Source organism: Alligator mississippiensis, chromosome 3 (genome assembly GCF_030867095.1).
Source record: "Alligator mississippiensis isolate rAllMis1 chromosome 3, rAllMis1, whole genome shotgun sequence".
NCBI classification, from domain to species: domain Eukaryota; kingdom Metazoa; phylum Chordata; order Crocodylia; family Alligatoridae; genus Alligator; species Alligator mississippiensis.
In genome coordinates, this window is record NC_081826.1 from 208,567,456 (window position 1) to 208,579,931 (window position 12,476).

The following is a 12,476-nucleotide window of genomic DNA, read 5'->3' on the forward strand; positions in this document are numbered from 1 at the left end:
GTAGAAGTGCCCAAACATTTTAAAAATGGGTCTTGCTTAGTTGGTCTCTTTTCACTTCGAACAAAAAATAAAGTAAGATTTCTTGAATGGGGAATCATCCCTGCGTTTGTAAAGCACTTAGTACATTGCCAACACTACTGGAAACAACAACAACTAAGGCTGGGTTATGATGTATGAGGCAAAAGTAATCTCATCAGAGTGTCCTGTTGTCAGTCAAGGGTAATAGATTCAGAAAACTTTTTTTTTCTGATCCATTCTTTAAGAGTATGAACTTTGCTAAAAGTTTGAATTACCACAAAGTTCCCTATACAGTTTTGTCCCCTTCACTTGTTTTTTCTGCACTTACATAGCAAAGGTAATAAACATAATAAATGAAAGGTAATTTTCACACCTCATAATCAAGGTACAAATAATTGAATTCCCCCTTTGCATGAAAATGATGAGTATGTTTATCCACTGTAAAGTTTACTTGATTGTTAAAGTGTTCAATGAGGACTGAATGCCAATGCTGATCATCCAAAAGGCTGCCCAGGGTGATATTAATTTGGGCATTAGCAGAACGAATTTTAGCATCACCTTGAGAGAAGAAAAATAACAAACTGTTAGTTCCACTTTAAAAAACAATATGGGTATTCAACCACAGACAACTAGCTTATGATGTACTATAGTTTAAACTTGGCAAATGAAAGGACTTTTAGATAAATAATATCCAATAGATGCAATTCAAGTGTGTGCCCCATAGTTGTTACCTAAATTAACGAGCAATGAAAGTTTTCCTTTCATTAATTCCAGTGTAATGTGATCTCCATTCTGTCCTTCTCTGTGGAGTAGAGTCCCATCACTCTGCATTGTTTTAAACTTCAGAGAAATTACATCTTTCAATGCACTCATGGGCTTTTGATTAAATCTGTATAGCAGGCAACTCTTCCCATCAAAATCAGCCACCTCAGACCCTAGAAGTAAAGAAATTAAAAAGAACTTGTTAAGGATGTTTAGAAGATAAACTTTGAGTTTCTTTGATGCTGCATGCAAGTGCAGTAAGGAGGATTCCTTTCTTCCTCAGCTGCATACCACTCAGGAAGTTCTTTCAAAATAGTCATTCTTATACTCTTCTGAATGGCAGAATTGCTCCAGTTTTTCATTGTTCCTGAAACTAGAGTTTCTAGAAAGAGTCCTCTTGAGGAGGCAGGGCCTCCATATACCTTTGTTAATGGAACTGCATGATGAAGCCTGAGAAAAGATGGCAGAGCAGTCTTTTTTACCCTACAGTTATAGACGCATTGATCTGATTCTCATCTCACAGTATTCTTACATCATATGATTCTATTAAGACCATGTGATTTTTCCTGATTTATTACAGCATAAATGAGGGAAGAACCAAACAAATTACATGTTACGAATGCATCAAATAGCCATGCCACCCCATTGCAGGCTGTAGCTGTAAACCACTATTAAGCCAATCTGTGTGGTTTTACAGTCAGTTAAAACATTATTAGGCTACACTATTTTAGAAAATGTCAGTTTTGATATGGCTATTTGAGTCTTTGTCTCCTCTTACAAAATAAAACACTACTGATATAACAAGAGTTAATCTTGATCTACAGGACCCTTAGTATGAGAATGAGGCCATCTGGCTTTAGAACTGTTAGGAGGAATTTGGCCATCTCCTGTTGGTCAGCTGAAAACTATTTTGCTAGACTAGTCATCTTGGGCACATTAGACAATAACATGGACAGGAAAGCAAACCCTTTCTGAGCTTTAACAGATAATGTGATGTTAAGAAGTTTCATAGTATTTCTTAGTTTCTTTGTTTTACATTTATACTTTTAGTAACTAGGGAGATAGGTGCATTGTTACACCTATGTGACAGCTGCCCCAGTGAAGTCTACTTTTTGTCTTGTGACAATATTTTATATGGTTTCTTTCAAGTTACATGCATTCATTCCACCTGGAAAATATGTGATTTTAGACCAACGACGTAAAAAAGGATCTGTCAAAATCAGATGCAGATTGAACAAGACATACACAAAGGAACTGATAACACTAAGAAAACCTCACAGAGTATTTAGACTTCATAGGTAAAGAAGAAAAAGGTAATTGCCCTTGAAAGATACATTTGTGAAATAAATGAAAATGTAAAGGACACCCAATAAAATATGAAATTATTTTTCAAATGACTTGCTGACTTCTTCCAAGTCAATGGAAATCCATTATCTATTTACTAACTTTATTTAATTTGACAAAAAATTTTGCTCCGTATTGTTGGCATGGAAATGAACTCAATTCAAATCTTCCATACTATTTAAAGTCAGCCATTTATATTCAACACTCAAAACCTCTTGTCAATTTAATGCAGCTATGTTTTGAAAATGTAGTTGCTTGATTTTCCCACATCTTGTTACTATATTTTGTACTGTGTACTTATGAAGAATTCATTTACTGAGTGCACAATGAATAAACATTACTTTCTGCCTAAAAAAGATTTTTAAGTTGATTATATTCTTTTGTTTTGCCCCTGAATAAATGTGGAGACTAAACGCATATAACCATGTCACATACAAATTATGTATTTTATGTTTCTTAGATTTCAATAACAAGTAGAAGCATCTAAGACAGATTTTTGATGCTATATATGTAACCATGCAGTTAGATCTATTCTTACACACTGATGATAGCATACTTTCATTATTGGTAATGCGTATTTTTTGCTATTAGTCATTCAGCCAGATGAGTACCAGAGGCTGAGTGATGCATATTCCTGGTCTCCAGAATCCTTTGCACAACGTTATAGTGTTAATTCATAATGGATTAATACCTGGAACCATTATTGTAGTCTTTACTCATGAAAACAATGACTGAAGACTGAATAAGTGACAACCATGAAGAAGGGAGATATTGACTAGATTATCAGATCTCTTGTACACCTACTGTTTTTACCTTCAGTGCATTCACACTAGGAAGACTAAAGAAAGCACTTGAATACATGTTGGGTTATCAAGAAAGAATACTATGTTACTACTTCCCCTTCTTTCCCCACCCTACTTCCCCATAGCCTTTCATTCATAGTTCCATTCTGTTTGGTATCTGAACATCTGTCTCAGCAGGTTTGCTCTTTTCTACATTTCAAATTTTGAAGTGTTACACACAAGGAAAATGAAAACGTGGAGTAACTTTGTGACTATAAACATCAGCTTTTTCATGCAAATTCAGTTTTCTGGTTTGTTTTGTATAAATCCTACCTATAGTTCAGCAGAGATGGAAACACTCAGGTCCAACAGAGCTCTCAGGAATTTAAATGATATACCTCCTATGCATATCACAAGATTAAGCTTTGCAATAGTTTTCACAACACAGAAGTAGAGGTGTGGCTAGAACTAGTCACAGTTTTGACTACGAACTCACACATTTGATTTTTTTTTCTTTTTGCAGAGGTGTTTATTACTTGAACAGTTTACAGAACTTTGAACTGTTTTGAACTGTACATACTTGATTCCCATTGGGTGCTTCTACACATACGCATTTACTGTGCACTAATCAAAATTACTGTGCAGTACGGGCACATGTCTACACATGCGCGCCCTTAATGCACAGTAAATATGGTGACCTATGCTGACTGGAGCATAAATTTGATACCTGCTTGATACATCATGTAGGTAAATTTGATACATCATGCAAGTATCAAATTCACGCCCGATTAGTTACTGCATAGTAATGCACATGTAGATGCCTTACTGTGCAGTAATACTGCGTGTGTGAACTGACTTGTGACTAACTATAGTCCCAAGTCAGTCCACACACAGCGTTGATGTGCTTTAATGCCTGCACATGTAATGCTGACCTATTCCCACTTACTGCACAGTAAATTTAAGCCAGTGTAAATGCATGTGTAGACACGCCCATTAATTATCATGTTGTGTGTTATTCTTAACTGGATGAATGTAACTGTATTAAAGATAAAAAGAGGAATCATAGAATCATAGAAGTAGCGTCAGAAGGGCCCTTATAGATCTTCAAGTCTGACCCCCTGCCTGGGCAGGAGGGAAACTGGGCTCAAGTAACCCCAGTCAGGTAGGCATCAAGCCGCTTCTTAAAGACCCCCAGGGTAGGAGCCAGCAGCACTTCCCTTGGAAGTTGGTTCCAGATCCTAGCCACCCTAACTGTGAAGTAGTTCCTATGGATGTCTAATCTAAACCTACTCTCCAACAACTTGTGGCCGTTATTCCTTGTTATCCTGGGGGGCGCTAGGGGAAACAAGGTCTCTCCCAAACCCTTCTGGTCCCCCCTAGTGAGTTTATAGATGGTTACAAGGTCCCCCCTCAGCCTCCTCTTGTGAAGGCTGAACAAGTTCAGGTCCCATAGCCTCTCATTGTAGGGTCTGCCCTGCTGTCCCTGGATCATGCGGGTGGCCCTCCTCTGGACCCTCTCAATGTTGTCCACATCCCTCTTGAAGTGGGGTGCCCAGAACTGGACACAGTACTCCAGCTGTGGCCTGACCAGTGTCGCGTAGAGGGGGAGGATCACCTCCTTGGCCCTACTTGAGATGCACCTGTGGATGCACAATAGGGTCCGGTTAGCCCTGCCGACAATGACCTCGCATTGTCAGCCCATGTTCATCTTGGAGTCAATGATGACTCCAAGATCCCTTTCTACCTCCATCCACTCTGGGAAAGTGGAGGCAGAGGTACTGGATCCAGAGGGTGCCACCACCATCAATTCTGTCTTCAGCTGACATAGGCATAGGGGGCAGCCACAGAGCTGCTCTTTCCCTGCTCCAACCCCAAGTTGCAGCTGCATGGGATGCTAGGCTTGGCAAAGAACAGCAGCATCAGCAGGTGAGTTTCCTCTGCCTACACCCTTCTCTGTCACTCCCTTACTATTATATCCTTGCTGCCAGAAGCCACTGGAAGGAGGAGCGCACTTTCCCACTGATGCCACTGTCATGGTCTTTGGCTGACCAGACTGAAGGGAATGGCTATGCAGGGAGCCCAGTTTGCCCAGGGATAGTGGCAGTGACATGCAGGTTCCTCCTTCTATCCTAGTCATCCAGGGACTCCTAGCCACGGAGGGAAATCTTCAGGTGGGCAGGGAACAGGTGCTGAGAAAAGAAACCTGTAAACCATTGCCGCTGTCTCCTGAAGAGCCTAGAATCCTGTGCAGGTGCTTCCCACAGCCCCCAGCTGGAGAGGACAGGAGCAGCTCTAGGGCTCCACCTGCTCCCCAGGTCAGCTGTGGGTAGCAAGTGGGTGTCCCTTCCCTTCCCACCTTCCTCATGTGCCAGCTCTCAGCCTGCTTCCCCTGGTGTCCCTAGCCAGCCTACGGTCTCCAGCCATGCTTCACCCCATCCCCCATGGTCCGAAAGTCAGTGTGTTGTACCCTATTTAGAAAATCCTAGATCCTCCAATGACTGGAGGGAACCAGATTCCTGGTGTTAGGAAAAGCCAGGTAAGCCACATGAGTTAGACCTTGCCTGAAACAATGCTACTGAAAATGCAAGCTACTGTAAACTTATAGGTAAAAACATACATTTAAAATTAATTTTCTGTCATTGTATTCCAACTGATTGGAATAGGTCCATACATCATCCTTTCCTATAGAAAGATTTTTCTTTGACTTATTTAGTTGTGTCATAGTCTGTAGTCCTCTTGTGAAAAGAATGTTCATAAACTTTTATCCGCATCATTTAACAACTTTAATTGCCAAGGGTCTGATGGGGGTTCAAGATCACAGTCTCTGTTTTGCAATGTTGCACAGCAGTGTGTTCCATCCTATTTATAGCAGCATTGATTGTAGTCACCAGGTGCATTTATTGAATTTACTGTGTCCATTTTGTTTTCTTTTTTAATTATAGACCACAATGATTGTCACACACAAATGAGAAGTTGGGGCCAAGATTTATGTGCTCGTTCCCAGTTAGGAAAGGCAGGATTAGACCCCTATAATGGCCTGGAAGTCAGGAAAATATTTCAGTCCGTTTGTCCCTGTTGTGTGAATTATCCATTGTCTCTTGCAGGTCTTCAGCAGATGGAATGAGCAACAGAAGGGGTAATAGAAGGAGAAAATAATATACCCAATTAACACTTAGGTTCATGAACAAGCTGTGGCACAATTTTAACATGGCCAGTGTCAGCATAGGTTCATCCTTATAATCTAAAATTTCAACTAATGATAAACTACATAAGCCTGCTGCAGTGGTGTGCATTTTGCCCACTTGGAAGAGGAAGAACAAGCAGACAGGGGATGACAGTGATTTTTTTAATACAGTAGAGGTATTGCTCAATCACAGGATGATGCAGATGAGGTTGATATATCTAATATATTTAGAGAAGGGCATTCATCTGGAGACAGCAAAGATTTTTTTTTTAATGTATTTCTCAAAAAAGAGAAAGATTCTAACACAAACTTGGGAAATAAAGGAACATGACATAGGAAGCAGGAGAGAAAAATGGGATGTGGAGAGGAAGAGTACTATGTGAAGACTCTTTTAGCACTAGTGTAGATTCCAAAATGCATTACTTGTATTTAACTTCTGTATTGTTGCAGTGCTTAGAGGCCAACCTGGCTGGGACCCCACCTGACTGTCTGCTTTGCAGACGTATAGAAAACAACACTCCATGTACCAAATAGCTTACAGTCCAGAATATGGCTTACCTGTGAAATATTTGACAAATGTCTTATGGATAAGACTTCTGATCTTCAACCTCTCCCTCTCCCCTACTCCTTCTGTCTTCCAGAAACCAGGTTGATTCTGGTCTGGGAAAGTATGGGATGCTTCAGTCCTCCCATTCCCAGAGAGACTGCAGTAGTGGGACACAACCCCTACCCACTTCTTACACAGGGGGCTGTAGTGTGAAAAGCAGGCAGAGGGCTCTGAGAAAAGGAAGCTGAGAAAAGAGACCAGTACAGCAAAACCCTTGCTTGCTTCTTACACTAGGAACTCTGTAGTGAGAAGCAGACAGAGAACAGCTTGTGATTCTCTTCTCCCATCCTAGTCTACAGGCAGGTCTAGAACAGCTCCAGAATGGGGGACCCCAGTCTTTGGAAAGTATAGGAACCTTTCCCCTAGCTTCATTCCTTATGGTCTCCCAGAAGCAATTTCTACGTTGTCTTTCTCCCAGAGGAACCATTTTTGCTTCAGGAGAAAAAGCTTGAACATCCGCACACTTTTGATTTCTACCAGGAGAATAGCAACTCTCAGAAGAAACTAAGTGTCTATACATGGCCACTGTGTAACTTGCAAATGTCAGTGTAGGAATGACCTCATACTTGTAACATTTATCATGTTCAGTTTAGTTTTTATGCAGTTTGCAGCACGTGCAATCTGAAAAATTGCTTACTTTTCCTGTGAACATCAACACTTCATGGCAAAAGAAAAGGTACTTGCCTAAATTAGCAAGCTAGGATCCATTAGCACTGGTGCTGATTTGAGGGGAAAAGTGGTCCATGAATACCTTGTAAATGTGATTTCATAGATTTCATAGATTTCATAGACATTAGGGCTGGAAGGGACCTCGGAAGATCATTGAGTCCAGCCCCCCACCCAAAGGGCAGAAAGTCAGCTGGGGTCATAGGATCCCAGCAAGATAAGCATCCAGTTTCATCTTGAAGGTGTTCAATGAAGGCGCTTGAACAACCTCCGGTGGCAGGCTGTTCCAGACCTTGGGGGCTCGGACAGTAAAGAAATTCTTCCTTATGTCCAGCCTGAAACGATCTTGTAGTAGTTTGTGACCATTCGTCCTCGTCATTCCTTGGGGCGCTCTGGTGAACAAACGTTCCCCTAGATACTGGTGGTCACCCCTGATAAACTTGTAGGTGGCCATCAGATCACCCCTGAGCCTGCGCTTTTCCAGGCTAAAGAGCCCCAGGGCTCTCAGCCTGTCATCGTAGGGTCTGCTTCCCTGACCTCTGATCATGCGCGTGGCTCTTCTCTGGACTCTCTCAAGCTTCTCCACATCCTTTTTGAATTGTGGAGCCCAAAACTGGACGCAGTACTCCAGCTGCCGCCTCACTAAGGCCGAGTACAGGGGGAGAATGACGTCCCGGGATTTGCTTGAGAAGCATCTATGGATGCAAGCCAGCGTTTTGGTCGCTTTACTAGCCGCAGCATCGCATTGCAGGCTCATGTTCATCTTGTGGTCAATGATGACCCCCAAGTCTCTTTCTTCCATAGTGCTAACCAACATAGCACTGCCGAGCCTATAAGGATGCTGCGGGTTTTTTTTCCCAAGGTGGAGAACCTTGCATTTATCGGCGTTGAACACCATCAGATTCTCATCCGCCCACTTGCTGAGCCTGTCCAGATCAGCCTGGATCATCCGCCTGTCTTCTGGTGTGGATGCTTTGCCCCAAAGTTTGGTGTCATTGGCGAACTTGGCCAGTCCGCTTCTGACTCCAATGTCCACATCATTAATGAAGATGTTGAACAGTATGGGTCCAAGGACAGAGCCCTGGGGGACCCCACTGGTCACAGGACACCACGATGAGTGACTTCCATCAATTACTACCTTCTGGGTCTGACCCCGGAGCCAATTTTCCAGCCAGTGGATCATGAGGGACCCAAGGCGACAATTGGCCAGTTTCTCCAAGAGACGATCATGGGACACCAGATCGAAGGCTTTTTTGAAGTCAAGATATATGACATCAATCTCTTCTCCCTTGTCCAGGTGATAGGTCACCTGGTCGTAGAAGGAAATGAGATTGGTCAAGCAAGACCTACCCGCAACAAACCCGTGCTGGCTATCCTTTAAGATGTTGGCGTCGGCCAGTCCATTAAGGATGGCCTCCTTAATAAACTTTTCTAAGAACTTCCCCGGGATAGAAGTCAGGCTGATGGGCCTATAGTTAGCCGGATCCACTTTCCTCCCTTTCTTGAAGATAGGCACCACGTTGGCCTTCTTCCAGTCTTCGGGCACTACACCAGAGCACCAAGAGTTTTCAAAGATCCGTGCTAGAGGCTGGGCTATGATGCTCGCCAGCTCCTTGAGTACCCTGGGGTGAAGATTGTCAGGGCCGGCTGACTTGAAGGTATCCAGCTTCTCAAGATGTTCCTTCACAAAGTCAGCATTAATGGAGGGCACGGGATCACCCTCACCCGGACTTCCCGGCCCTGTAGTGGGCACGGGCGTCCCATGGGGCTGATGAAAGACCGACGCAAAGTACCTATTTAATAGGTTGGCTTTTTCCTGGGCATCAGTTGTCAGTTGCCCCATCTGGTTCAGCAGGGGTCCAACGTTGCCCCTGCTTTTCCTCCTGCTCCCCACATATCTGAAAAAGGACTTTTTATTGTCCTTGATGCTCAAAGCTAGCTGGAGTTCAGTTGCAGCCTTGGCTTTCCTGGTCTGCTCCCTACAGGACCGGACCAGTGCAGAATAATCCTCCTTGGAGGTGACTCCCATCCTCCATCCTTTGTAGGCCTTTCTTTTTAGCCTCAGGAGGTCTGCTAGGTCCCTGGAGAGCCAGGGGGGCTGCTGTGCCCTCTTGCTGCCTTTCCTCCGAGATGAAATAGACTTAGTTTGTGCATTGAGGATCGCTCCCTTGAGGAGCAACCACTCTTCTTGAACTCCCCTCTCCCTGTGGTCACAGTCCCTTAGGGCCTCACTGACAAGCCTCCTGAGCTTGTCAAAGTCAGCTTTCCTGAAGTCAAGGACTTGCGTGTTGCTGACTGACTTGCCAGCTTTTCGGCGGATGGTGAAGGTGATCAGCTCGTGGTCGCTGTCACCCAGCTTCCCATTGATCACTAGGTCGCCGACTAGGTCCTCCCCAATAGCCAGCACCAGGTCGAGCAGCGCTTTGCCTCTCGTTGGCCCATAGACTTCTTGAGTCAGGTAGAGGTCATCCACGCACGAGAGGAAGCTCTGCGACCGCTCAGATTTTGCTGAGCGATCCTCCCACGATTAAAAGGAATGTGTTTCTTTCTCTTGTTCTTCAGCTCCTGATCCTGGCTGGAAATATATAATCCCTAAGGGTAACCATAATTAATTTTGCAGCACTCATTTGTGTCTGTTGTTAGAAGCAAAGAGAATAAGAATTTGTTTTGGAAATAATTTTAAAGGTCTAAAGGCTAGAAGGAATCACTGAGATCATCTGCACTGACTCTCTGCATAACAAATCATCAAATTTTACCCAGTAATTATAACATATATGAGACTATTATGGAAGCTCTAGACACATAAGGAATAACTTCCTAACAAAAGCTTAGGCATTTTTTTGTATTTGAAGCTAATGCATATAAATAAATTAAATTCCAGGATATCCATTATCTGCAATGCCATTTTATAGTGTCATATAACATTAGTACAGAGCCAATAATTAATAAGCTTAAATAAAAATAAACATCTATTTCCTTGGTATCTGTTTGAGTCAGCAGACAAAGATCATCAGTGAGATACTAATTTTTGAGTTTCTTTAACTCAGCTTACTTTTGGAAGGATGTTAGGACCAGTTTCTCAAAAGATAAAACATAATGCTCTCATTTACTTGTTTCCAGTAGGTCTCACTGTGTGCTTGGTACTGTATAACACAACTGAAAGCATAGTCTGTGCCTCAAAGAACTTATATTTTAAAATGGCAAAACAAGCAAATAGATAAGGAGAGTACAGAAAAGACATGCATAATGCATTAACATAGGCAGCAATTTGCCACTTTGTAATAATAATAGTATTTCAATGACATAATTGCTTTATCAATTACATATAAGCTATCTCATGTTTCTCCTAATTGGCTGGTTAGTTTCTTAAAGACAACATGACCAAAATGTTTCATTTAAGAGGGTAGTTACCTGAAGATGTGATTAAAAAGACTATTCATACAGAGGGGACCCTCGGTGTTTATAAAAGGGGACTTTACTTGGCTTGAAAAGAGACAGAAACAGATAAGTAAGGAACAGTTGAAGGAAGGCTTTGAAGGCAAGGACAATGAGCATAAAATGTAAGGGAATGGAGGAGGTGGAGACAATAAAAGTAGAAAGAAGGAATTACATATATAAATCAACAGACCAGGAGATGATGGGAGTGTTATATCACAAAAGCACTAGAAGAGAAGAGTTTAAGAAAGAAGAAAAGGTTCTGGACACAAACTTCACTAGTCAGACACAAAAACTAATTTATTTTGGAACTTTTGGGAACTTAATTTTGACCAAAAACAGAATTTGGATAAAACCTAAATGTGTAAGGCAACAAACAGGGAGAAGACAAAGGGTATGTGCAGATGTTACATTTAGATTGACTTAAATAGGGTTAGGTCCATCTCAATGATGATCTGTATAGATGGTTGGGGAATTTAGATAGAGCAAAAACTGGCCAGCCCAATCTAACTTAGTTCACCGAAGGAAGTGAACCAAGTTAGATCAGACATAGTTTAGCACAAACTAATAAATATTTGTACCATTTTCAGAACCAATCCCAAGGCTGGGAAAGCCCAGCCATTTGACCCAGCCCTGAAGCTATGCTTTTCCTATCCCCTCCACCCTGATCAAGGTGATTTTAATCCCCTGACTCCCCACATCCTTAGACAGACAACCACCTTCCATGTGGACCTACTAACCTCCCATGCACCGACCAGCACCCCCACCCCACCAAACCCACAACCAGTGGACACACCAGCCCCCCCCCCCCCATCCTGTCTGCCCTTCCCCCCACCCCAGTTTATTTAAATAGAGTTCCCGATGTGGCTCCTGGCACCAACAAATGTCTGTACAAGCAGAGGACTTGATCAACAATCACACAATTTAAAGTAAGCTGCCTGGTTGTACACTGGGTCCTGGGAATGTCTGCACACACCCTAAGTTGATTTCCTGGTTATAGACCAGAACGAAAGGAAAGAGCATGTCATACATAATTTAAGATCATAGGAAGACTAAATAAAAGGATAAAGGGATAAGATTATGAGCCCTTCAACATATGTCCAAATGGCACAATGTGGTGTTATGCAGAATTACTTGAGTTAGCTCAGGCACTGGAAGCACTCAAACTATGCTAATTCAGTTCTCCACTTAGAATACTTTGCCTTTCTGAGATTTTTCAGATTTAGTTGTGGCTGCTGCCTCCAATACTAGTTAGCCATTTCTTTAATCCAAAATATATAAGCAATTCTGGCAGCAAGAACCAGTACCCAGGATTTACCCTGCCCAGCAAAGAAACCTAACACCACTGTACAGTAGGGCTGTGTGAAATGCCGATGCGTGTTTTGTTTCAACACTCTTTCAACTCATTTTGAGCTCAAAACAGTGAAATTGAAATGAAATGAAGGACTTCAAAACAGCCTCGAAATGAAACGAGGCAAGTCAAAATGTTTAAAAAATTTCAAAATGTTTTGAGTTTTGAAGCAGCCAGCAGCCAGGTGGGAGACAAGGGAGAGCCAGTGCTGTGCTCCCAGCAGCTCCACAGTCCCATGTGACTCAGCCAGGAGCACAGCCCTGGCTCTCCCTGCCTCCTGTAGCCAGGCTGCGGGAAGCCAATCACAACACAGGGGAAGGGAACCAA

At 42.6% G+C, this 12,476-nt stretch overlaps 1 protein-coding gene across 3 annotated transcripts in view; it reads right to left on the minus strand.

The window, feature by feature from the left end:
* The window catches only part of CNTNAP4 (contactin associated protein family member 4), a 462,372-nt gene that overhangs the window by 132,451 nt on the left and 317,445 nt on the right, over nt 1-12,476 (minus strand). For all 3 annotated transcript variants that reach the window (XM_019478107.2, XM_059724866.1, XM_059724865.1), the window contains 2 exons: nt 750-953; nt 392-576 (listed from right to left, as the gene is read on the minus strand). In XM_019478107.2, coding sequence (XP_019333652.1) covers nt 392-576; nt 750-953 — 389 coding nt within the window. The remainder of the gene's footprint in view (nt 1-391; nt 577-749; nt 954-12,476) is intronic.